Here is a 25,050-nt window from a genome sequence, read left to right as displayed (position 1 = left end):
GGGCGACCGGGCCTCACTCAACGGTTATGCCACTCTTTTAGAGAGCTGGCAATGCCGTCGCGCTACGAGTGTAGCAACAAGGAATTCCCAGAATCCCTGTCTTACCAGGAACTAATGTCGCAGCTGCGTATGTTCAGCGACAACAAAAAGTGAGCGCCAAATATATTTAGCGTTCATGGAATTTAAATTATTCTGAGATCTGCGACACATATATATTTGAATTGCTATAAAAAATATAATTTTGGGCTGTAGAATATTTTCAAAAATATAGTATCGCTTATTTATAATATAATCTTTAACATAAAATTGCAATTGGTTTAAATAAATATATGTTAAATCGTATCATTTAGAAAAACTATCGATACATCGATATATTCGAATAAATGATCGATAACTTCTTGAAATCGACGCTGCTTTTTACCGCTGCTTTTTACCGTTTTAAGTTTTTTTCGCGGCGACAAAACTCCTCTTTCAGACAACTGCGCAGAAATAAGAAAATCATCATGGATGAAGAGGTAATGGATTTCTTCGACTTTTCGAAGGAGTGCAAGCGAGAAGTGGCACCCCCGAGTGGGTGTATAAGTTCCGATGTGAACAGTATGACCACGGAAACCAACGAATCCAAGCCTCCAAAACGCGAGGTCTTTGGCGTCGAGTACGCGGGGGAAATCGTGGCCAAGGAGAAGCAGCGCTTGGATGGGGTAAGGAATTCTCATGACGAAATCGCCGAGTCTGCAATTATAAACATTATATTCGACACTTTATTAGCTGCTGGGCAACGAACGCTCTCGCAACCGCACTCTAGACGACATTGACACCGATGACGACGACGACGAGGATATCAAGATCCGCACGGATGAGGAGTACTACAAAAAGTACAGGTTTAATCTCAACCGCGACAAAAACTTGCCGATCTACGCCAAGCGCGAGGAGATCATAACGGCAATCAATGCAAATCCGGTCGTCATTCTGAAGGGCGAGACAGGTTGCGGCAAGACGACGCAGGTAAGTCTTGCTCATGTTATTAAATCTCTATTTAAATGTGAATTTTAAATCAATGTGAAAACACCCATTTATGTTTGTACTTGACAACTCTGGCATTGCTGCAAGCCTTGACCCAATGTCCTAATTCCTATAAATCGGAAAAAAGCAGATGTACTATTTATTTGTTTTGTCAAAGGTTGAGAGTATTCGGCTAGTCGGTATTGGCAAATTTTGATTTTATTTAACTTCTAGAGATCAAAACTGATTGAAAAATAGAGAGACGACGACCGCATGTCGGAGCTATTGTTAGTTTTTTATGTCTCTTTCGCATAAATGTAATTTAAACAATTAAATGGTGTGGCGCAATGTCTTCCGATTTTTCTTGACAGTATCTAGGTAATAAAGCTAGTTTATATCAAGATATCTGTTTGGTAGTTGCATATTGCATTAATTATTAATGATTAATAGAATCATTCAATTCTGTTTGCCAAAGCAAGTCTTCTATCTTGTTTTTTAAATTTATTCATCACTTTTATTTCATTACATCAAAAATGAGAATTATTTTACATTTAAGAGATTGTGTACATTTAGGAGCCGAGCAGCTGCTGAACCTCTTCCTCTGTGACTTCATTTTCCTCGCCCACCATTTCATTCACCGCCTCGTCGTCGTCATTGTCACTGAATTCATAGAGTTCGTACTCCCGCTGCACATCCTCGGGCAGTGCCCGCTGGAAAACGGTGGCCGACGACATTCTCCGCTGGTGTGCTTCGTTTACCTCCAGCGCACAATCCAGTTCCACCGCCTGTTGCGGTTGCTCCTCGCCGTACATGGCCTTTAATCGAACCTGCTGTCGCACCTCCAGCTGGTTTTTGTTTGAGCTCGTAGGACTCTGGTCCTGGTCCGTCTCAGCCTGAGCTGCAGGCTGATTTTTGTTGCCACCCAACAGCTTTTGAATATCTCCAAAGACCTCTTGCAGCTGACCAAATATGTTCGTGGAAGGCAGAGCCAGCTGTTGGCCGGGCAGGTTCTGCTTCTGGTTATTGTAGGCTGACTCGAGATCGCAGAATGACTGACTTGTCATGTCCAGTTCATGAGCGGCTTCCAGCTCGTATGCTAGGCTCACGTTTTTGGGTCGCTGTTGCTTCACCATCTGCTTTCCCCTTTTGGCCCCCACTATACTCTCCAGCCTGTCGTAGTCCGCCAGGTTATCCAAGCCCTGGCAGTAGTCCAAAGCCGTGTACCGGAAGGCCTGCTCTTGCACGAGACGCCAGAACATGTGGGCCACCTGCTGTGTGTCCTTACGCTCCGGACTCTCCTCTCGCAGGAGCAGTACATAGTCGGTCATCTCCTGCCAAGTGCGTGGTGAAACATCGATCTTGACGAACTTATGGGTTGGCTGCTTGTGGTAGATCACGTAGAGCAAATAGAACCCAGCAATCCGCTGGGAGCGCGAGGCTGAGAAGGTATCTCCGCAGCTGCGCCGAGAGCAGGCCAGCCGCTTGGCCACATGCAGGGCCGCCAGAGTGGTGGCTATCACCTCCGTGTGGTTCGACTGGCAGGTAAAGAGGTGCTGCAGCTGCAGTTCCCGCCAGCAGCGGCAGAATACCTCGAACTCCAGATTGTCTCCATCGTTTACCAATCGCTGGAAGCGCTGTACTAGCTCCCAGCAGTCGTCGTAGATGTTCAACTCCATTTATTCAATCTGCTTTAGATTTCTAAGGGCATTTTTAATGATTTCTGAAAATGTAAACAATTTGGACAACCGGCAAAACACGTTTTACAGCACTAAATACCGATAAACCGATTACCGATAACGCTTAAGTGTTGAAACAATACTTTTTTGGCGCTTATTTTAAACTCAATTCTTACTTTAGGTCCCTCAATACATTCTTGACGAGGGCTTCAGGACCGGCCAGTACTGCAACATTGTGGTAACCCAGCCGCGTCGCATAGCCGCCATCTCCATTGCAAACAGGGTTTGCGAGGAGCGCCAATGGCAACCGCGCACGGTGTGCAGCTACCAGGTGGGCCTGCACCGGGAGACTGGAGAGGACACCCGTTTGCTCTACTGCACCACGGGAGTGCTCTTGAACATACTGATACATAATAAGACCTTGACTCACTATACCCATATCGTGCTCGATGAGGTGCACGAGCGCGATCAGGATATGGATTTCCTGCTCATTGTGGTGCGTCGCCTGCTGGCAACCAACTCGCGCCACGTAAAGGTCATCCTGATGTCGGCTACGATCGATCCTCGCGGCTTTGCCGATTACTTTGCCACCAGGAACTCGATGCCACCAGTGATCAGCACCAGTCATGGACGTAAACACTCGATCGAGAAGTTTTACCGCGATCAGTTGACCAGTATCAAGTGGAAAGACGATGTGGAGGAACAGTACGAACCGCGAATCCTGGAGGACGGCTACAAGGCGGCGGTGAAGATTATTCTGGTCATTGACAACATGGAACGTCAGGCGGAGAGGCATTCGGGCGTGAGCTACCACGAGGCCATGCGCCAAGGGGCCGTGCTCATCTTTTTGCCCGGTATCTATGAGATTGACTGCATGGCGGACAGTATTACCCATTTGGTGATGCAAGAGTAAGCGAAGTTGGCACATTTTTGTCTCATTTTCTTTTTTTTATATACTTTTTTTTTTCCCACAGTAACTCCATGAAAATTAATATTGTGCGATGCTACTCCCTTATGTCCACCGAAGATCAGCGGGGTGTGTTTGAATCCTCGCCGTCCGGATACCGGAAGGTTATTCTCACAACCAACATTGCTGAGAGCTCGATAACGGTACCGGATGTGTCGTACGTCATCGACTTCTGCCTTACCAAGGTGCTGGTCACCGATACGGCCACCAACTTCAGCTCTCTCCGTCTGACCTGGGCCTCCAGGGCCAATTGTCGCCAGCGCGCCGGTCGCGTGGGTCGTCTCCGAAGTGGTCGTGTCTACCGAATGGTCACCAAGGCATTCTATCAACAGCAAATGTTGGAGTTCGGTATACCGGAGATGCTGCGGCAACCCCTCCAGAACTCTGTGCTGAAGGCCAAGGAGCTTGGCATGGGTTCCCCGGTTGAGATATTGGCTCTGGCCCTGTCTCCACCAAATCTCTCCGATATTCAAAACACAATACTGCTGCTCAAGGAAGTTGGCGCTTTGTTTCCGACTGTAGATGGTATTTATAACGAGATGGACGGCGACATTACCTTCTGGGGTACTATCATGTCGCGCCTGCCGGTGGACACTCGCCTGAGCCGGCTGATCATATTAGGTTTTGCGTTTAATTTACTCGACGAAGCAATCATCATTGGTGAGTGTGAACTTTAAGCACTTAGGAATCTAATTAATTAGCGAAGTTAGGCTTAGTTGAGCGCAAGTCGTTTTCTCTTGAAAAATTTAATTTTAAAAGATGGCCAACATTAACCTAACCCCCTTAAAAATGTCCCTATTTTTTACAGCCGCTGGACTTTCGTTGCGAGCCTTGTATACAGACCCAGGGCGCAGTCGTCAATTCGAGGCATTTTGGATGCATTACATCTTTTCCGATGACTCTGGCTCCGACTTGGTGGGCATCTGGCGCATATACAATGTAAGATTTGGGGTTAGGATAAATCATAAATTTAAATTAAAATTCTTATTATTATTTGTAGACTTATTTAAACATGTGCGAAAATAGCCTCCAGCAGGACTCAGCTGGAACATGGGCGAAGCGATTCCATGTCTCCCTGCGATCTTTGAAGGAGATGCACCTGCTGGTACAGGAACTACGGTCTCGGTGCTACAAGTTGGGCTTGCACCCAATTCCCTCCGAAGCTAACCATAACATAAGCGACATGGAAAAGATGATTATTCTCCAAGTTATTATTGCCGGCGCCTTCTATCCAAACTATTTTATACGCTCCAAGAACGCAACTGTGGAACCGGATCGCGATATGTATCAAATTATCTCAGGCCTAGATCCGTGCCGTACCGTTTACTTCACCAACTTCAAGCCCGGCTACATGGGCGAGCTGTATACCAGGCGAATTAAGGAACTCTTTCAGGAGGCGAAAATACCGCCCGAGAACATGGATGTGACCTTCCAGCACGGCTCCCAGAAGGTGTTTGTCACATTCAAGCAGGACGATTGCAGTGATAACACCTCCAAGCTGGTCCGTGTGCCTGGCCGAGTCAAAACCGAAGTCTATAAGGCGGTTAGGATGAGGCTTAACAAGCTGTGTCGTCCACTGCGCATAATGGAGTAAAGTTTCATTTACTTTTCGATAGTTTTTCCTTATTTGTTACATTTTACATTTCCCATTTTAGACACAACATCGCCATGAACTATGTTCAGCAGCGCAAGATTGGAGATGTGATCGAGGGTCGTTGGATTCCACCTTCCAAGGCCGTAAACGTGGAGCTTCTGGCCCTGCCCTCCGTGTACGACAAGAAAGTTACTGGCCAGATTACCCACGTAAGTCGGACGGCAATCCTCATGAGTTTCACAATTAACCAGGATTAACCAATTGACCAGATCTACAACTGCGGCAAGTTCTACTTTCAACCGCTGTCCTTGGGCGAGTGCATTCGCAACATGACTGAGATTTTCAACAGCCCGCAACAGCTAAGTATTCATGTGGCCAATGCGGGTGCCATCACCAAGGGCCTGATGGTGCTGGCCAAGCGCTGTTCTCACTTCCAACGTGCCTTGGTGATCCGACCGGAGAACCAAACAAATCGCCAGCCCAAGTTTTATGTTCGCTTCATCGACTATGGCGACGTTGTGTTGCTTCCCATGGAGATGCTTCGGCTGATGCCGGACGAGCTGCAGCGCCAGTACGGGGACCTGCCACCCCGGATGTTCGAGTGCCGACTGGCGCTGGTGCAGCCATCATCGGTGATTAGCAGCAGCAATCAGTGGTCCCAAAAGGCCAACGAAATGCTCGAGTCGCTTGGGAAATGCGGCCGGTTCGAGGTGGAGGTATACTCCCTGGTTGATGATGTGGCCGCCGTTATCATTCACATGCGCGACGGTATTCTCAACGAGAAGATCGTTGAGCTGAAGCTGGCCCGTCGCGCCGACGAAGATTACATGTCCCGAATGGATCATGATTTTCGCACACGCAAGCAGGAGACCGTCAGGCATTTGACTTCGGCGGAGCGGCAGCAGTTAAACGAAGAGTATCTGCGCTCCTGTCAGATGCCAAAGGATCTTGATCTGCCACCGCCACCGCTGGACAGATGCCACTCGGTGGCGCTGCTGAAGGGACCCTACAGCCCCCTGGAGACCTCGATGCAGTCCACCATTCGTGTGGGCATGTGGAAAACCGTGAAAATCGACAGAAATTCGGTGAACGCCGTGCTTCTACACGACAATCCTCAGGATCAGCACGATCAGCTGATTGTTTCCCATGCCACGGTGGAGAGTACCGATGGCCAAATTCTGACTGCCCGCGGCACCACACTGATGCCGAATGTGCACGGATTTGGAGCACTGATGGTCATGCTATTTTGCCCCACAATGCAGATCAAGTGCAATCGTTATGGCACCAAGTATGTGTCCATATTGGCGGGGCTGGGCTACAATCCTGAGACCATGGAGCCCTACTTTGAGGAGCACGACACGGTGATCAATTTGGATGTGAAGATACTCGAGGACGATGTGAGACTGGTAAGGGATATGGCTGCGATTATCAAGACCATTTATTTCACCTTTTAATGTACACCGTAGATCAACCAAATGCGCTACAACATTGATAGCGTCTTCTTTAACTTTGAGGGCGAGGAATTTCCCACCTTGGGCGTACATGATCGCGCCAAAGTATGCAACCAGCTGCGGTCGCTGGTCTTCCGGTAAGAGAGATCGCGGTGCAAGTCATGCATATACTAATCCTTCTGAACTCTACCCTAAAGTCTCATCAGCAAAGATCGCAGCTACATTGAGGTGCACTCAAGCAACGCAGACTACTTGTGGGAGAAGTTGGAGGACTTGGAACCGCAGGCGGAGCCGTTTGGCAAGCGTTCCATATTCCCCATGCACGCCATTCCGGAGCTGCAGGAGGAGCCCACAGACAGCGTTACGATGCTGGTGTCAAACTGCGAAGAGTTGCACAATTGGCGCACCTAGTAAGACAGTCTCAACATCACTTGTTACATAAGCTTGCTAATGGTAATAATAATTATTCCAGCCAAGGTGTCCTGAAGCCAGTGACCTGCAAGCTGTGCAACCAACAGTTGGAATCGGTTCCGCAGCTGCGAATGCACTTGCTCACCCAGCTGCATCGCGATCGCGAGAGGCAAATTGGATATCGTGACGAGGACCGTTAATTCACCCATCGAAGAAGGAAGCTATTTTTTATTTATTGCAACTACTGACTATATCCTTAATTTTTCTTTAGTTTTTCTTCTATATCATAACTGAGAAAGTTAACATTTAATTTTAAAACCAAAGAGAAGCAATTGAAGAATGCTATAATTTTTGTTATTTTCTCGCTAGAGATTTCCTTTTCGTATTCAAGCCCTACATATATATTTCAAATATGCATTTTGACTATTAACAAACAATAAACATTATATGGCAAACATTCGTTATTGAAGTTACATAAATAATAGTCCAAGCCCTGGCTGGGATTTGCATGTTCTCCCCTTCTGCTGGGCCTCTTCTTCCTTTTTATTTTAGATTAAACACACACATTATGCTTAGGATGCGACTACAACTACGTCGGAGGAGGACTTTGGCAGCTGGACGGGCGTTGGGGTGCTACTCGACTCCAGCTCGCAGATCGTGTAGTTCTGCATGCGGTTCACCGGCTTGCTACAGAGGCCGCACATCTGGTGCTTGTACAAGCCGTATATCTCGAAGTTGAGGATATTGTACAGGTCGAACTGAATGGTGGAACTCAGCTGCGTGCACTCCACGATCAGGATATTTTGTTCGTTCAGCTCCACGCTGCGAAGAGGGTGGAAAAAGAAAAATAATACTTAGTATTATATTCGAAAATTATAATGATGATGTATTTCCCACCGAAAATCGTAGTCGCTAGCCTCGAGGGGCCACTGGTAGGGCTTCTGGCGCACATCGTGCGGTGTTTGGTCCTGGTTGAGATAGATGAAGACTGGCTCAGTCGTGGTGGGCTGGCTGCTGTTGCTTCTAGAGTGCAAATCGAAGAAATTCTGACCTATATGAATGCGCAATCCAAAGTTGCCGGCCAATCCATTTTCAGCCGATGGCGTCACAAATACGGCCATTCGCGGCTGCGGCGAGCAATCGGCCACCAGAAGAGTTAGGCACTGTGGGCGCGTCTCAATCTCCTTCAGATTAATTAGGTAATCATCAAAGGAGCTGACCATCCCGCTGATCACTGAGCAGGAGCGCTTCAGACCCGAGTCGTAGGTGAGTTCGTGGGAGGCATCAAACTTGGAGTCCAGTTTGTACAAGAAGGGAATCTGGTGGAAGCGCCACTTGGCCCCGTTGACCTCTACCGCTAGCCTGAAGTAGTCGTGGGGTGTGTGCATGGAGATATTGATCTCCTCGCCCATGTGCAAGCTGTCCACTTTATCGGCGGATAAGGCGGAAACCAGATGGTCCAGTCGGTTAGACCACAATTCGAACCAGGCGGGCATCTATTAGGAATGAATTAGGGTGATTTATTTATTTTATGTTCTATCTATAACCCTTACATTATTGAACTTCAGGTCCATGTCGTACTGCGTGATCGATGTAAAGTTCTCGAAATTGCTACGCTTGCAGTACTTGGACGTGGGAATTGGCGAGAACTTCAGCACCTCCTTGGGACAGAAGTCGGAAAGCGAACTCGTCTCGGAGCTCAGGAAGGCACGGGCATGCTCTGATGGCTGGAATGATGCATGTTATTAACTCCCATTCGGTCGTCCCTTGCTGGAAGTTCTTACTCCAGCCCTTGTACTTACCCCAGCTCGAGCTGCAAACTGCACTGCAGACCCCTTCTCCGGGCACTCACCCTCCACTGTGGCCACGCCGAACACCACATTGCCGTTGAGTGTGTGAGGTCGTTTGGTGAATACCAGAGGCTCGTAAGTCAACTTGGTGCAGGCCTAAAAATGGTCAAGTGAAACAAGATATTTAAATACATAATTTGTATATATATATACTTATGCATTTCCTAAACATATTCTACATTAGCCTTCTAGGCTGCTATCCCTGTTCCCCCAACTGTGGGTTGTTTTCATGCATTAGAAGCTACATGGTAGTAAGTCAACAATGGACTTGAGTCCCGGCACGAGTCAAGTGCTCTCATTAGGCGGCGGCTTTGACACCCTGTACTGCTCTTGCCTTAGGTACAATGCCGGCCAACAGCGTAGAGACAAGACAGCCAGGGCTTAATGCTGGGGAGTCCATCAGGGAGGCCCCCATTACCATGACGAAACGGTAGACAATGGGGCCACAACAACTGTGGCAACGATTAGCGGGCCCACACACACATCCTGACTGCCTGCCGCCCACCTTTCGTTCTGCGTGCCAGTTTATTACACAAGGCAAGGACCCATCCAGCCATAGACCCACCCATCGACTCGAGCAGTTGCCGCAATTGGTGGCCCACATTCCGGGGGAAGTATGCGTCCCGAGCCGAGTCTGGCAACCGGGCTGACTGGAGCAAGCTGGCAGGTAGGCCTGGCGTCGTACCTCGCCTCGTTTGATCAATACGGCACCGAGGCAGGGCTCAGTCGTAGAAGGCAGTCAGTAACGATACCGTTCGGACGAATTTCTCTCGTCGTAAACTTTTGGGAAAAATTTTCAATATATTTTTGTTTTTGTAAGAACGCGCCAAAAATCGGAAAAAACTCAAGTGCTGTCGAAAGACTTTCGGACCCGCCATATCGACTGAGAGCATCCCATTTTCGTTGTGTTTTATAAATTTTTGTTTACTTGTCTTTCCCCTCGGACTCAACAGACGTGTTTTAAAATGACTTCGGTAAGGGTCGAGATAAACCCAGCTAATGCTATTGAATCTATATAGGTATTATTTAACCGTTGATCAGATTGAATCGAAACGGGTGCAATACCGCAAGTATCTGGAGCGTGCTGGGGTCATCGATGCCCTGAGCAAGGCGCTGATCAAACTCTACGAGGAGCAGAACAAGCCCGAGGATGCCATCCGCTTTGTGCGCAAGTTTATGTGCGAAAGCTGTCCGGATGATGCCCAGTACGACGTCATGAAGAACGACCTCGAAGAGGCCAAGGTGCACATAACCAAGCTGGAGCAAGAGCTGGAACGGTTGCGCGGACAAATGTAAGTACTTGAGATTGGTTTAATTTTATATAAATTCAACTCATTTTTATTGTACAGCAAAAAGTCACCGGAGGAGTACCAGGAGCTCACTATTGCCGGATACAAGTCCCTCATGGATGATGAGGAGAACGTCAATTCGTTGCTGCGTAAATACCTCACCCCTGAGCTCCTGGAGGAGTACATGCTGGTCACCACCTCGGCCCCTGTGGACGCCTACCTATACGATTGCGCAGTGGCTGGATTTGATCACCACGAAGCTCCCGTGGGCATATACGCCGCGGATGCAGAGAGCTATGACGTATTCAATAAACTCTTTGACCCCATCATCAAGGATTACCACGGCCAGACGGAGAACGATAACGATGTGCTGCAGAAGGATGCCGACTTTGGCAATGTGGATGAGATTGAAAACTTGGATCCAGAGCGCAAGTACATCTTGTCTGCGCGCATTCGGCTGGCGCGTAACATTGAAGGCTTCCCCTTCTTCCCAAAACTCACGGAGAAACAGTTCATCGAAGTAGAAGACAGGGTGCGCGCCGCTACTGAAACGATGGACGGGGAACTGATCGGTTCCTACTTGACAATTGGGGACATTGATGCCGAGACACAGGCAGAGATGGTCAAACGACACATACTCTTCCAGCGAGGCGATGAGCAGCTGACCACCGCCGGTTGCTATCGTTTCTGGCCGACTGGTCGCGGTGTCTACCATAATCCAGCCGAGACCTTCGTCATCTGGGTGAATCGTGAGGACCATGTGCGCATCATGTCAATGGCGCCATGCGGTGACTTTGGTGACGTCTACAACCGCCTGGTCAACGGGCTCCAAGAGCTTGAGAAAAGCCTGACGTTTGTGCGCCACCCGCGTTACGGAAACCTAACGGCATGTCCCACCAATGTGGGGACCACACTGCGCGCTTCGGTCCATATCCGCTTGCCGCTGCTTTCCAAGGACCAGGATCGCCTGATCGCCCTCGCCGAGGAGCTGCAGCTGCAGATACGCGGAAATGATGGTGAAGCCAACGAAGATGGCATCATGGACATCTCAAACAAGCGACGTCTTGGCTTTACGGAGTTCGAACTGGTTAAAACGCTCCAGGATGGCATTGTCGCTCTAATCAATGCCGAGGAGGAGCTCGAAATAGCCGGACAGGAGGGTTAGATACCCAGATACCCGCCCGCTTCGCAGCCCAAAAAAGTATCGATTCCACCACCACTAAACTATTCACAAACACTGACAGAACGAAAGACACCGAAACGACAGGAGAAGCATCTCATCTTTGGTTAAATAAATTTGTCCCGTAGTAAATCGAACGAATTGCACTCACCTTCCAGTCTTCCTCGTCATCCTTTGAGTTGCGTTGTATCTGGCCAATCACCTTAAACCAGTTGGATTTCGTCGAGCCCTGGACGTCCAGGGTGATGTTCCATCTGTGCAGAGCATTCACATGAGCCGACTCCTCGGCGGGATGCGCCTCCAGTTGGTTATCTGTGTGCTCAAGGGTTAGGCCAATTAACTTCCCCTTGAGCTCGGACGTCTTTAACACATCCTCCGTACAAAAGTTGCCCTCGATCTGAAAAGTATTTTAATTCATTCATAATTATTGTAAAGTTAAGCAGGCTGTGGATCTCACTCTGGTGGCCTTTTCGTTGTACAGTAGCATGGTAAAGTTCCGATCGTGTCCCAGGTGAATGGAGCTCAGCTGGGTGAAGCCAAAAACGTACATCAGGACATTGACCACCATGTTGCCGGAGAAGCCACTGCAAGTAAATGGAAAGGGACATTCGTTAGGTGAAATATTGTTTTTGTAGACGCACAGCGTACTTTTCCGTGAACTCGGACTTGAGTAGCATCCCTCGGTACTTGATCAGCTCGTTGAGGTTCGTGTGGATGCCCATCTGTACCCCAAAATCGGGCATGGAGTAATTGAAAAGCTGGACCTTAAATAGAATTTTAAGCAGAAGAAGTAAGCTTCACTTCGGTTTCACTTTTTAGTTTTAAAAACTCACCACATCATTCCGACTCTCGGGCAACATGATCTCCTCGAAGGGCGCCGCCGCTGTCTTGGTTATCAAACCCCTGGTCTTGGTCACAGCTCGCGATTTAAAGGACAGGCCGCTGGTCAGGTTCTGGGGCCGTGAGAAGGAGTAGCGCCGGCACTTACTGCCGCTCTCATTGAGGTTTAGCTCGCTGCTAAAGGGGATGTAGATAAGGAAGCCCTGCTCCCGGTTGATCTCGTGGTCCAGGTTCAGGAACGGATTATAGCTGCGACTGCGCACTGAGGCGTACGACGAGTATCGGGCATCGATCTCTAATGTATGCTTCGATATCGGCGGAGTGCGCTGCTCGGTTATATTGCCGCGCAGTGAAGTCAGGACCGTGGTCTGCAGCAGGACGTCCGAGGAGGTGCCCAGCACAGTGGGTACTGAGTAGCGGTTCATGAAAGGCCATCGCACCGTCTGCATATTGATGTGACTGTCCGTCCGTATAATCTGCTGCATCCGCTCCAGAACTAAGGGTGTATCCAAGTGATTATTCAATTGGGGGCCAAGGTCCCTGATCACTATACTTACTGTTGTCGTAGGTCAGTTGGCGGAACATGCGCTGGTTGAGGTAGTAAGAGAGAACCGTCTTGCCCTCCATCTGCAGGATGAACTCCAGGTGCAGGTCCTTGGAGTTGACGATCGGTGCCTGCAGCATGGCCAGAAGAGTCTTGATGCTCTTGAAGGTGAACGGTTCGGTGTCATTCCTCGACTGCATCTTGCTCAGGATGGTATCCGGCAGACCGCGCGCTTTGATGTACAGCTAAAAGAGGGTTGCAATTAATTGCTTAGCTTTGCTGATTTTACTTCCAGGAGGTTCACTCACCGCCAGTTGACCCGTGAACTTGCCGAGTGCCTCGGTGTCGAACTTGAAGAAGGCCACCACGGGCATATCAGACTTGGGATCGCCTACGAGGAAGACCTGCAGCATCGCTCCGATTCCGAACTTGGAGTCGCGGTAGTCGAAGATGTAGTTGCCGGTGACCCAATAGCGTGGTTCCGGCTTTTTGGGCAGATGGCGGTGCATGTAGGACAGAAGGCGGCGTCTGATAAAATCAATGTCAGACTAAAGTGTTCGTTGGTTAAGTGGAAGGGAGGATAACTTACAGCTTTTGGTAGCAGGGATAGGTCGTCTCCGATATGCTGGTCACCGTTGTCCTGTAGTAGTTGATCATGTGCGGGTCCGTCTCGCTCTGGATGATGCGATGGATGCTGATCAGACGAGCAGCAGTGGGATTGGAGATTAGTAGTAGGGTGACTGCCGCCACTCTGAGCTCCAGGCTGGCGTTGCGAGACTCGAAGATTGGCCAGTATATCTCGTAAATGCGCTCCGCCCGACTGTCTGCCAGCGCCAAAGTCGTCCAGGCTGCCTGGAACTTGAGATCCTCGTGCTCGTTGGGATCCTGGACGATGGGCTCCAGGTAGTCGGCCACGCTGCCCAACTGAAGGTTGTTCAGACCCTGCAGGTACAGCATCTTCTGGTCGAAGTCGCGATCGCCTGTGAATAGGTGGAATCATCAATATTAAATATTAAAATTTAAAGTGCACAATTAATTAGTAAATTATTCACTTACTCAGATAGGCATTGAAATACTTCTGGACATACTCCTCAAACTCTTCCTTGTCGATGCCCTTGGCCACGTACACGTTGTGGATGAGGGTGGCATAGCTGAGGATGGCTGCCTGTCGCACATCCGAGCGATCCGGCCCAATCTTGAGGAAATCTTCGCACTTGTGCACCAGCTCCGCGGAGAGTTCGAAAATGTGAAAGGGCATTGGAATAAGCAGCTGCACTGCTATCTGCGGCTTGGTCATTTTATTCACCACCAGGTGATGGGTGAGAAAGACCGAGGCCTTGGTTCCGATGCGTGGTATAATTTCGTGAAAGATATTTCGGATTGTCTCCTGGCGGTACGACGTGCCGATGTCCACCTCGCGGTAGAGCTTGGTCAGCGAATCGAAGTCCATCTCGCTGAGTAACTTGATCACGTCCGAGAGCGTTGAATCGTACGGCTCGGAGAACTTAAATTCCGTGCTCTCGAGACCCTCCGCCAAGATGTCCAGCAGAGAGCCCGCCTGGGCAACCAGCGTTTCCTGCTGCTGAGGATTCCTTCCGCCTGTCGGATCGTTGGGGTCCAGCGGTTGTAATTCCAGATTGGAGGGCTCTGGCCCCATTGACGTTTCAATATCGATGGGATTGTCTATGGGCGTCTCGTTCTGGAAGTTGAGCAGCAGCTCCGAGTTGATGAACTGCGCCTCCCCGGTGGACTCGAATGTGTGGATCAGGGTGGTACCCTTGGCGTGGGCCGTGCTCAAGAAATAGCCCGTCTCGTTGTGCGGCAGCATTCCGTAGACGGCCTCGTTGCCGATGATCACGCTCTTCTGGTGGTCATATTCGCAAGTATTCGGCGGCACGTTGCTCCGAGTGGTGTGCACCGCCTCCGAGTAGGGCTGGCAGGTCTTCAGCTCCGGCGTCTTGCGGATGGAGATATAGCTGGTCTTGTTGGACACAAAATACTCTGTGCGGCAGGTGCCATGGATACCAAGCTATTGGTGAAAATTAAAGGGAGAGGATTTTTAATTCATTAAATTATAAACGTAGGAAGAAGATTCATTAAGGTAATAACTCCAAGCTCACCTCATCCACAACAAATGCCCCGCTGGACTTCATCTGGAACTGCAGCACGGAGGCAATGGCCCGCTTAAAGTTCATGCTCCAAATGGGATCCGCTTCCTTGAAGACCACATGCGAGATGGCGCCCTCCGGCGTGAGGACTATCTTGAAGGGCTTGTAGGGCGGGTACATCTCCTTGTTCTGCAGGAATTTCTCACCGGAGTTGTTCAACGTTACATCGTCAATGACCAGCTGGAAAAAGAGAGAGCGAATGCTTCGATTAGCCGGGAAAGCCCCCGATGCTGTAATCTTCGATCGACTAGAGAGGGTCCGGCCCAACTGAGCCCGCTGATAAGTCATTTATCTGGCAAACAGAAATTAGTCAGATCGGCGATCGACGATCGGCTCTCATATGGCGTACACATGCCGCCATCTCCTCCAGGTCCCGGAGATGCCTGATAAGCGAGGGCTACTCCTAGAGTCGCGCTGCTCAGTCAAAACAATCAGAGCCGATTACCCACACACAGAGGCCGCCGCACTCAAAGGAGGGAAGGGGATATACGATGATGCGGCTGTGTGTATTGGCATTATCTGTGGGGGCTCAATGGAAGAAGTTCACAGCCGAGTTCAGTTCATTGTGAGCTCGGCTGCGCTCCTCCTCCTGACTCTCTCTGTGAAAGGTTAAATTGTCTTTAATTCATCTGCGAATTCTTCTTCTGCGTCTGCGGAGCCCGAGAAGAGTCGCTGGGAGAAGGGGCTGGGGAGCGGGCTCCAGAATGCGCTGATTGAATCGTACAAATTGATAATGAAATCAATAAATTGATTCGATTTTTCACTGATTTTCAATTGATTTACATATGAGTGTATACACATACATATGTACATACCGAGGCGTATATAAATAATTGTAGAAAAGTGATCACATGGCAGTATTTTTATTTTTGTATAAACAAAAATATTTTTATTCCAAGTGGAATTTAAATAATCATCGACCGGGTCGTTGGAGATCAGCCGAAACATTTCTTATATGCTTCCTAATAATTCCAAGAACAGATGCGCTCTCCTAAAAAAATCAAAGAACTTACCGCCGCTGCCAGGACCAGCTCGCTCTGCCGCTGTAACGTGAGCTTTCCGCGCACTATCCAGCCGGAGGTGGGTGGCGAGGGATGACCCTCGTCCTGGGGCTTCGCACCCACCAGGACATTGCCCTCATAATCGTACAGCATCTGCTTGTTGAGGCCGATGATGCTGAAGGCATGGCCACCGGTGTCCAAGATCAGGAAAAGATCTGCCAGATAGATAGATAGATAGATGTAGATGAGAAATTGAAGTTCAATTCGACGGATGCTTCTCCCCTGCCTCGCTATGTCGCATTCTGGCGCGGATGGGCAATAAACTCTTCAATTATCAATTGAATTTCGTTCTTATATATGTATGTATATACTCGATGTGCATGTGTGTATATAGGGTATATATACAATATATGAATATATGATCGCAAAACGCTTTAATCAATGCTGCTCCTCGGCTTCTTTTTTGATGCGCGCTCGTCAATGAATCATTACGTCATGTTCCTGAATTAATTTCTGATATAGTTGGGATTATCAACTAGGTTACTCTGGCTCTCTTCTCACGTACACAAGAACACGGAACACTTGAATCGCCTCATGGCCGCCAGCACACAGCTTCCTTCCGAGGTCGCGACACTCGCGGGTTTTCTCACAGTTTTCCCGACTCCACACACACAGTTGCTAATGTAATAACCGGGAATATGTGTATATATATACGTCTGTGTACTATCAGATATGTTTCAAAGAGGCCGCCGCTTTTCCTCCTTTATCGCTAGCGCTCTAGCGTCTCTAATTCCCAAAACACAACTCGACGTCTGCTCCGTTCGCGATCCAAACTCGGACTGAGGCTGTCAGCGATCGGATTTAACAGCCGGAGTGCTGGCCTTGCTGGAGGTTCTGCTGATAAGCATCATCGTTCCAAAGAGCGGCTTGGCTCTCTCTTACAACCTGAGGAACCTGCTCTTAAGGAACGTCCTAAAAAATGGATTCGTTTCTGAGCATAAATAATACTGTATACTTTGTATAAATATATTTCCTGGTCCTAATTATTTTATATTCCTTCCCAAAAAGTACTTATCTTTCAAATGCTTTTGGTGTAAATAAGCCAACCTTAGGCCGATAAAGAATATACAGCTAAAAATAGACAATGTTGTGACACCGAAATGATTAAAAACGCATTCAAAAGCTCCAAAAGATTGTCTATAAAAATCTATGTTATTTATTTGTATAAGAGTAGCGTGTATACGATTACTTATTGACGAACTTGGACTTGCACGAACGTCTTATACGTAACAAAACAATTTACCACAAATCACATGGAGACAGGAATAACAGAAAGTATTTTGTGTATGTTCTTAGCTCTAGCGCGCTCCCCCATGAGCATGTCCTGCCCTGAAGTGGGCACCACCCGTTCCAGCACCGCTTGGTCCAGCCCCACTTGGTCTGGCTCCTCCTCCAGCCCCACTGGCACCTCGTTTCTCAGTGCTCGATTCAGCACTGGCATCTCCGTTTTCGGAGCCGCTCTGCTCCGCATCTAGATTCTTTAGCTGCTGCTGCCACATATCCGCATAGATGCCATCCTCACGGAGGACGAGCTCTTCGTGCCTACCGCGCTCCACAATGCTTCCCTCCTTCAGCACAAGGATCTCGTCGGCATGGATGACGGTGGAGAGCCGGTGGGCCACAATGATGGTGGTACGATTGGCGCAGACACGGGCCAAGGCAGCCTGAATATTGCGCTCCGTGTGAGTATCCAGAGCCGAGGTGGCTTCATCAAGCAACACAATGATGGGCGCCTTCAGGAGGGTTCTGGCAATCGCCACACGTTGCTTTTCGCCTCCACTGAGACGGAGACCCCGCTCGCCTACTTTCGTTTCGTAGCTGTCTGGGAAACCGAGGATCCTCTCGTGAATGTCGGCGGCTCGAGCAGCTTCGTAGACGGCGTCGGCGGAAGCACCCAACTTCGCATACTCGATGTTGTAGAAAATGGTATTGTTGAACAGAACCGTATCCTGAGGCACAACGCCAATGGCCTTTCGCAGGCTCTGCTGCTGCACCAGCTTAATATTCTGGCCATCTATCAGGATAGCTCCCGTCTGCACATCATAGAAGCGGAAGAGCAGCCGCATAATAGTACTCTTGCCCGCTCCAGAGGGTCCCACAATCGCCACCGTCTTCCCGGCGGGCACTGAAAAATTCACGTTGCGCAGCACCACCTTTTCCGGTGAATAGCCAAAGGTTACGTTAGAGAACTCGATGCCACCGCCGGCGGTAAGAAGTGGCGAGCAGCCCGGCGCATCCACGATCTCCTCCTCCTCGCGCAGCAGATCGAACATGTTCTCCATGTCCACAAAGTTCTTCTGGATGGCTCGGTAGTAGGTGCCGAACCAGTTCAGCGGCATGTACAGCTCCATGAGGTACGTAGAGAATAAAACGAAGTCACCCACGGTCAGGGTTTGGTGGTGGACCACCAGATAGACGCAAAGCAGCGATCCGGCAAGCAGGCCCAGGCACAGGATAATGTTCTGGGCGGTGTTCAGCATATTCAGGGTCAGCATGGACAAGAACTCCTCCTTTTGATACTTAAGGATGGCCTCCCTATAGCAGTCCACCTCGTATCCCTCGGCTCCATAGTATTTGACAGTTTCAAAGTTCAGCAAAGAGTCCACGCTGCGAGCACGCTGCTCGTTGTCCGCCAGGTTCATTCTCCTCTGGTATTTGGTACGCCACTCCGTAATGGCAATGGTAGAGGCTGCAAAGCAGAACCAAAATTATAGTAATGGAGAAAAACAACTCGGGCTGTAATAGATCCTTACCTATATACAGGAACATGGTGAGGAAGACGATAAGTCCGAACCACCAATTAAAGGCGTATATGAAGAAGGCGACGGCCACAATGAGATCCAGAATGGTGGGCGTAATCGAGAAGACAATGTAGTTGAGCAGGTTGTTGATCGAGTCCGTGCCACGGTCCATGACTCGCAGCACCTCGCCCGTCTTTCGCTGCAAGTGCCACCTCAGCGAAAGTTGATGCAGATGCTGGAATAGCTCGATCTCAATCTCGCGGGTCGTGTACTGCTGCACTCGGATCCACAGGAAAGTGCGCAGATTATTAAACAATCCCATGCCCCCGGTGCCGCCGCCTTGCAGGAAGGATAGAGCCACATAGATCAGCACAAAGTCCCAGCGGAAGATGATCGGCTCAATGGTCAGACTGTCCACTATAAAGGCAAGAGATTAGCATTGCATGATTGTACGTAATATGCTTCCGCACAAAACCTGACCTACCCAACAACTTGCGATAAATCGGCAAAAACAGCTTTATGACGCGACCGGCAATCAGCAGTATAATACAGACGATGACGGCCAATTGCAGCGCCAGATCCTTCTTGGGCCACAGGTAGGGGAAGAGCGTGCGCAGCTTGCGCCAACCGTTCCTGAAAGCCGATCCCGTGGGAACGTTTCCTTGCGATTCACTCGAGGTGTCATTGTCCAGCCGTTGGTGAGGGTTGTAGGGCGCCATGATGCCAGGGGCCTTCAGGCCCAAGACAAAGATCAGCAGCGAGCAGAGGAAGCGGGTGACAAACAGACCCATTTCAATTTGATCCTTGTTGCTGCAGGAAACAGAGATGAACTGTAGTTAAACATCTACACCAAAGATATCTGGCCAGAGCTTACGTTTTCAGATGGAACCACCAGTCCTCGTGTCGCAGATTGATGAATGCCAGCGACTCGTTGATGAAGGCCAGCGTCCAGAAGAGCAGCAGAATAAGCCCGTGTCCACGTGTGGGCGTCGAGGGTAGCTGGTAGAAGCGCTCCTTGTATATCAGGCAAATGCTGAACGGGTAGCAGAAGCACACAACGCCGGTGGAGAATAGCTGTAAGGGAAGCAGGTTAGCAGCGCTTTCTTTTTCGGTTCCTCTCCCCCACTCACCATGTATCCGTACACCGTACTGTCTGTATAGATGCGTGCATTGAGCAGGAACCGTATCGCTGCCAGCACCGGGAGCAGAAGCAGCAGGAAGAGCTGCAGCGCGTACAGGCGCGACCTGGAGATTTGTGTGGGATCTGTGATTCGGGTGGCATACTTCCGGTACATCAGCAGCTGGATGCAGCCGAAGAGCAACAGGAACCCGCCGTAAACGGCCGGGCCCACGGTGTCCATGAAGCAGTGCGAGATGCCATGCTGTGTCCACACCTCACTGAGGGTCACGTTGGGCGGGCAGTAGCGCATTGTGATGACTGTGTACAACTGTGCGCCGATAAGCTCTGATAGCTCTGATGGAAACGTGCCCGATAAAGTGGAGCTGTGACTGGAACAGCCCGGATAACAATTGCTTTGTTATATGGGGGCGGCTATTTCGCAACAAATCACCGAAATTATCAGTTCGCACCGAGAGGGAAACCACTTTTCCACCCGGTACGCGGTGTGCACTCGTTAATGTGTTAATTTAATTTAGTGGATAACTTTTACGGCACGGCACCAACAGAAAGTTGCAACTCATCCAACACATTAGCTATGTAAAATTATGCAACGCTCTCTCCGCTGGTTGGCTTGGCTGGTTAGTGAGCCCCTCCCCCCGCTTTCTCGCCACCAAGGAGACGCTTTTAATATATCAACACAATTATTGTTTGCGTTGATAAAGTTATAAGTAAAATTAACGGATAAACTGCGTTCAACTCCGGCCCGACTCAAACTCAGTAATGCCAACTGCGATATAAAAATAGCTAAAATAGCTCTTCAAAAAAGCTAAAAAGCGAGAGAATTGTTATGGTAGCTAAAGAAATCCGAAGTAGTAAAGAATAAAAGAATACACCGTACAAAACTTAAATAATTATAAATTATAAGCAATTTTTAAATTAAATTATTATTTTTATATATATTATGACAACTTTCCACAAAAATTATCTATAAATTACCCCTTGATAAACGCTACATCTAGCGGGGTAATAGCTAAAATGACAACACTGACGAAAACATATGACGTAGTGACTGCAAAACTATCGATTCAAAAGTACTGTTTTATTATCGACTAAAAAACCCAAACGGAAATATTAAAAAACAAATTAAATTTAGTTTTGAAGGAAAAATTCAATTTTAAGATAATTAGATATTACTTCCCAAGCTCTAACAATACTTATTTTTATTACGAACATTTAGTTTCGAATAGAAGATAAGTTCATGCTGATGATAATCGTTTTTGATTAACTCCAGGACTCCTGCAGATATCCAGCCATAATCCTCTAGGAATTAATAAACAATTTTTCCAGGAATCTCTGAGGAATTCCTTCAGGATTCCTGGAGGAACCTAGCGAGTTCAGTCCACCTACCAGTATATTCTATATCTATTTATATTTTCTTGAAGAATAAATCTATTTATCTATTAAATTACCTTTAGTTTTTAGTTTAAGGCTTGCTTTAGGCAAACAAGGTAATTTAATAAGGTTCCCCTAAAGATAGGCAACGAAATGCTTTATTTTGGAATATGCTTTATTTGTAATTTATACAGGTTTCTTTATTCGTCAATTTTGTTAAAATAAATATTCATGTTCGTCTAATACTTTACATATAAGAAATTTGCTGAAATTTTCTACGCTTAGCCCTAGGTAATAATATCCTACTTTAAGCTAATTGTCTGAGTGTTCGGAGAAACTGAATATTCAAAGCACAAGGAACAAATCGGTTGGGCGTAAAGTATTTACACCGAGTGTTTTTAGTTTGTTGTTGATCGGTAACATATAAAATTCGCTACTTATAAGTAAAAGGAAAGGGCGTTACTAGAAACTACGAAGACTACTAAAACATTTTAAATTTTTAGAGGATTTCCCGTATACGAATTTCGAATTTGATTCGGTCTAACTCGACTAACTTGTTCAACTTGGGTTTAACTTATTATCACAAACAAGTACACTTAATATGCATGATTACACGTGAGTGGGGAGTGGGAGGCGACGCCCCCCGCTTACAGCTACGAGTTGATCTTGGCCAGCAGCGGCTGCGTGACGGCACTGCCCGCCACTGGAGGGCACTGTTGCCTGTAGCTCTTCACCAGGTAGCCGAAGTGGTTGCTGTCCCCCGGAATGTTCTGGCCACTGGCACTCCGCTGCGGGCTGTTGGCCACCAGTGGCATGGCTGTTTGAGTCGCAGCTGGAACGGGAACAGGGGCAGCAGGTGGCGCCGACGTGGGCAGCAGCGGTGCCTCATCGCCCTCGGCAAACTTGATTCTCAGCTGGCCACTGTCCATGCTGCACGTGTCCACACCCGGAGCGCCCGTCAGCAGCGTTGAGATCGTGGGCGAGGGCTTTAGCCGGCTCCTGGGACACCCCATCGCCGGTGGCTGCAGGATGCCGCTCAAATTGGAGCTGGAATTCGAATGGACATAGCCGTGGCTATTGTTGTTGTTCTGGTTGCTGAGGTTGAGGTGATGGTGGTTCTTGAGCGCTCCGCTCAGCGGCAGCCGGAAGTGTGCCAGTTCCCAGCTGTCGGAGCTCTCCTCCATGTCGCGTAGGCTGCGGCTGCTGTAGATGTCGCAGGGCCTCTGGGCAGCCGCCGCATCCAAGTAGAGGTTCTCAGTCTTGTGGTAGTCGAAGCTCCCGCCATTCAGCTTGGGCGAGCTGGAGCTGATCTTGCGCTTAACGCGCAGATTGGGTGACTCCTTCGCCGGCGGAGGCGGTGGCAGGGCGATCGTAGGCGGCGGCACCTGGGTTGCTTGGGGCGTGGCCACGACCAGCTCGGAGTGTTGCTTGTGCAGATGATGCGACTGGCTGCGCTGAGGCTGCTTTAGCGAAGAGCGTCTCGAGAGCAGGAGCTTGTTGGGCGACATCAAAGCGTCGGGGCGCGGCACCTCGCCCTCCAGCCAGTAGGTAAGCATCTCGCCCTTGCCCTTCATGGGCACGAAGCCCCGCCGGGTGGTCACGAAGGTGCCGAACTCATCTAGAGCTACCTTGGTGGTCTCGCTGATGTGTATCTTTAGCGCCTCGCCATTGGACTCCATGCGGGAGGCGGTGTTGACGGTGTCACCAAAGAGGCAGTAGCGTGGCATCTTTAGTCCCACTACGCCCGCCACACAGGCACCGGTGTGTAGGCCAATCCTCAGCTTCAGGCGGTCTTCCGGCCGGTGGTGGATGCAGAAGTTGTGCACTGCCTCCAGAAGGGCGAGGGCTAGGCGGGCTATCTCCCGGGCATGCTGGTTTCCATTGCGAATGGGCAGCCCCGAGACCACCATGTAGGCATCACCGATCGTCTCCACCTTGTACACATCGAAGTTCTCCACGATGGAGTCGAAGCAGGTGTACAGGTCGTTGAGGAACTGGACCACCTGCATGGGCGTGCTCTCCGCCGAGATGGCCGTGAAGCCGACGATGTCGCTGAAGTATATTGTCACCTGGTCGAAGGTCTCTGCCACCACGGGCTGGCCACTGATTAGCTGGGCAGCAACGCTCTGCGGCAGCAGCTGGTAGAGCAGCTTCTCGCATTTCTTCTTCTCCTCATGGTAGTCCTGGGTGCGCTCCTCCACCAGTTCCTCGAGGTTGTTGGCGTACAGTTCCATGCGCTTCAGCAGGTTGTCCACAATGTTGCCCGTCTCGTTGTCTCTGTCAAGGAGTACATTAAGGGAGGGAGTTAACATATATTACAAAACCAATCCTTTATTGAATAACTAACAAGGACATTATTGGACACTTACTTATTGAACCTGCGAATCATGGACTTGAGTGTATTAAAGTCCGGACGTTCGGCTGGATCCTCCGCCCAGCAGCGTCGGATGATGCCGTTAATGTCCGCCTTGGTATCGCCATTTGGTTCGAGATCCGGCCGGAATGGTCTCTGCATTCTCTGCGGGTGATATCCCTTGACCAGTTCTATGATTTCTGTAGGCAGTTAGAGAGAGGCTTTGGTTTAGATTTCAATTGAGTTTGGTTTTGTTGGCTATTTTGTGATGTAAATTTTTTCGTTTTATGTATAATTTTTTGTAGACATCAGACGGGTCGTGTTGCCTGGCCAAGACATCCGCACTCGCACACAAAGCCACTGCTGCCAAGATGTGGTCAGAGAAACAATATCTGGACATGCTCAGCCTATTTCTCCAGGCAAAGCCACCGAAACCGCACGAGCTGAGGCCGTGCTACGAACACGAGCTACTGCTGCACGCCATCTGTCGCCCCAAGGAGCCGCTGACGAAGGATGAGATAACGGATCTCGTGTGGAACATGGCCAATGGGCCCAAGAAGAAGACGTCCAAGTCCCGGAAACGGCAGAGTGGCGGTATGGATGTGAAACGCGAACCCACCGATGCAGAGATCATATTCGGAGGCTGTGTGAAGTCGCCTCATTGCCGCTGCACCTGGGGGAGATCACGCATCGATTGGCTAAACAAGCTGGAGCGGCAGCATATAGGGCAGTACTACTATACGTGGCAGGAGCCGCCAGGAGTAATCGCCGCTTTCAAGGAACCCCCGCCCAACATAAGCAGGGAAAAGCTTAAAAAGACAGTTCGGGAATGTAGCAGGGCCAGGATGAAAAGACCTGGCTGCGGGGCCATGCTGCTCTTCGCTTACGGCCGGTGCTTCGGGCACAAATCCAGGAACTTCTCGGACGTGCCCGACCGCAACAACACTTCGTGATTTGCCCTTGTGGGTGGTCTACAAGCAGGGGGGGATCAACTTTTCATTTTTCGACCTGCCTTTCTACAATTTGATTTCGATTTCCAGTGCGCTGAGACCGCAATTAAATTCGCCTGCAGACACAACTCTCGACAAGCGCCGGCAGCTGGCAAAGTTGCCAGTTAGTATTCTGCGGCAAGGCACGAGTGGCGGTAAAGGGAGAGACTGAATCCTGATTCCCACAGCCGCCAAGTCAGTGCATAATTTGATGAATTCGCCAAGTGGCAACTTGAAGACCAAGTTTCGGGCGCCAATTGAAATCGGCGAGAGTCCCTTCGCAGTTGGCCTTTAGTTTCAGGAGGCGTTGAGTGCATCAACTACAAGCAGCAATAAAAAAAAACAGAACAAGCTCAGCGCAACGAAAAAAATATTACACTTTTCAGTTTTTTTTGTTATTTTTTAGGTTTAACTTGATTTTG

General features: G+C 49.2%; 7 protein-coding genes across 9 annotated transcripts in view; 3 read left to right on the top strand and 4 right to left on the bottom strand.

The window, feature by feature from the left end:
* Positions 1-503: 503 nt before the first annotated feature.
* spn-E (spindle E) lies at positions 504-7,558 on the top strand. Its single transcript, XM_017176052.2, has 11 exons — positions 504-701; positions 769-1,005; positions 2,860-3,587; positions 3,653-4,305; positions 4,454-4,584; positions 4,646-5,235; positions 5,301-5,448; positions 5,509-6,645; positions 6,706-6,827; positions 6,888-7,100; positions 7,163-7,558. The coding sequence occupies exons 1-11, from the start codon at positions 504-506 to the stop codon at positions 7,299-7,301; spliced, it is 4,296 nt and encodes a 1,431-aa protein (XP_017031541.1). The 3' UTR covers positions 7,302-7,558.
* Pbp45 (proximal sequence element A Pbp45) lies at positions 1,463-2,763 on the bottom strand. Its single transcript, XM_017176054.3, has one exon. It carries the CDS (start codon positions 2,676-2,678, stop codon positions 1,572-1,574), a length of 1,107 nt encoding a protein of 368 aa, XP_017031543.1. The 5' UTR covers positions 2,679-2,763; the 3' UTR covers positions 1,463-1,571.
* A 46-nt stretch (positions 7,559-7,604) lies between the features above and the next one.
* cv-d (crossveinless d) lies at positions 7,605-16,795 on the bottom strand. The gene is made up of 15 exons (XM_017176051.3): positions 16,539-16,795; positions 15,986-16,188; positions 14,925-15,152; positions 13,861-14,833; positions 13,394-13,784; positions 13,113-13,332; positions 12,818-13,049; positions 12,254-12,756; positions 12,069-12,184; positions 11,878-12,004; positions 11,572-11,817; positions 8,904-9,047; positions 8,655-8,828; positions 7,999-8,597; positions 7,605-7,923 (listed from the first exon to the last, which is right to left on the bottom strand). Exons 1-15 carry the CDS (start codon positions 16,567-16,569, stop codon positions 7,674-7,676), a joined length of 4,437 nt encoding a protein of 1,478 aa, XP_017031540.1. The 5' UTR covers positions 16,570-16,795; the 3' UTR covers positions 7,605-7,673.
* LOC108081072 (arginine kinase) lies at positions 9,666-11,557 on the top strand. The gene is made up of 3 exons (XM_017176053.3): positions 9,666-9,925; positions 9,993-10,243; positions 10,301-11,557. The coding sequence occupies exons 1-3, from the start codon at positions 9,917-9,919 to the stop codon at positions 11,403-11,405; spliced, it is 1,365 nt and encodes a 454-aa protein (XP_017031542.1). The 5' UTR covers positions 9,666-9,916; the 3' UTR covers positions 11,406-11,557.
* A 371-nt stretch (positions 16,796-17,166) lies between the features above and the next one.
* Positions 17,167-20,676, bottom strand: Hmt-1 (ABC transporter ATP-binding protein/permease Hmt-1). Its single transcript, XM_017176272.2, has 5 exons — positions 19,905-20,676; positions 19,649-19,848; positions 19,259-19,584; positions 18,787-19,191; positions 17,167-18,722 (listed from the first exon to the last, which is right to left on the bottom strand). Exons 1-5 carry the CDS (start codon positions 20,202-20,204, stop codon positions 17,332-17,334), a joined length of 2,622 nt encoding a protein of 873 aa, XP_017031761.1. The 5' UTR covers positions 20,205-20,676; the 3' UTR covers positions 17,167-17,331.
* Positions 20,677-21,475: 799 nt separating this feature from the next.
* LOC108081225 (atrial natriuretic peptide receptor 1) overlaps positions 21,476-25,050 on the bottom strand; it is a 34,321-nt gene continuing 30,746 nt past the window's right edge. For all 3 annotated transcript variants that reach the window (XM_070286753.1, XM_017176302.2, XM_070286752.1), the window contains 2 exons: positions 23,656-23,839; positions 21,476-23,563 (listed from right to left, as the gene is read on the bottom strand). In XM_070286753.1, coding sequence (XP_070142854.1) covers positions 21,940-23,563; positions 23,656-23,839 — 1,808 coding nt within the window. In that variant the 3' untranslated portion in view covers positions 21,476-21,939. The remainder of the gene's footprint in view (positions 23,564-23,655; positions 23,840-25,050) is intronic.
* Positions 23,862-25,001, top strand: LOC108081227 (uncharacterized). Its single transcript, XM_017176303.3, has one exon. It carries the CDS (start codon positions 24,011-24,013, stop codon positions 24,590-24,592), a length of 582 nt encoding a protein of 193 aa, XP_017031792.1. The 5' UTR covers positions 23,862-24,010; the 3' UTR covers positions 24,593-25,001.

Source organism: Drosophila kikkawai, chromosome 3R (genome assembly GCF_030179895.1).
Source record: "Drosophila kikkawai strain 14028-0561.14 chromosome 3R, DkikHiC1v2, whole genome shotgun sequence".
In the NCBI taxonomy this organism is placed as follows: domain Eukaryota; kingdom Metazoa; phylum Arthropoda; class Insecta; order Diptera; family Drosophilidae; genus Drosophila; species Drosophila kikkawai.
The sequence above is the reverse complement of the archived record's forward strand: the minus strand, read 5'-3'. Positions and strand labels throughout refer to the sequence as shown.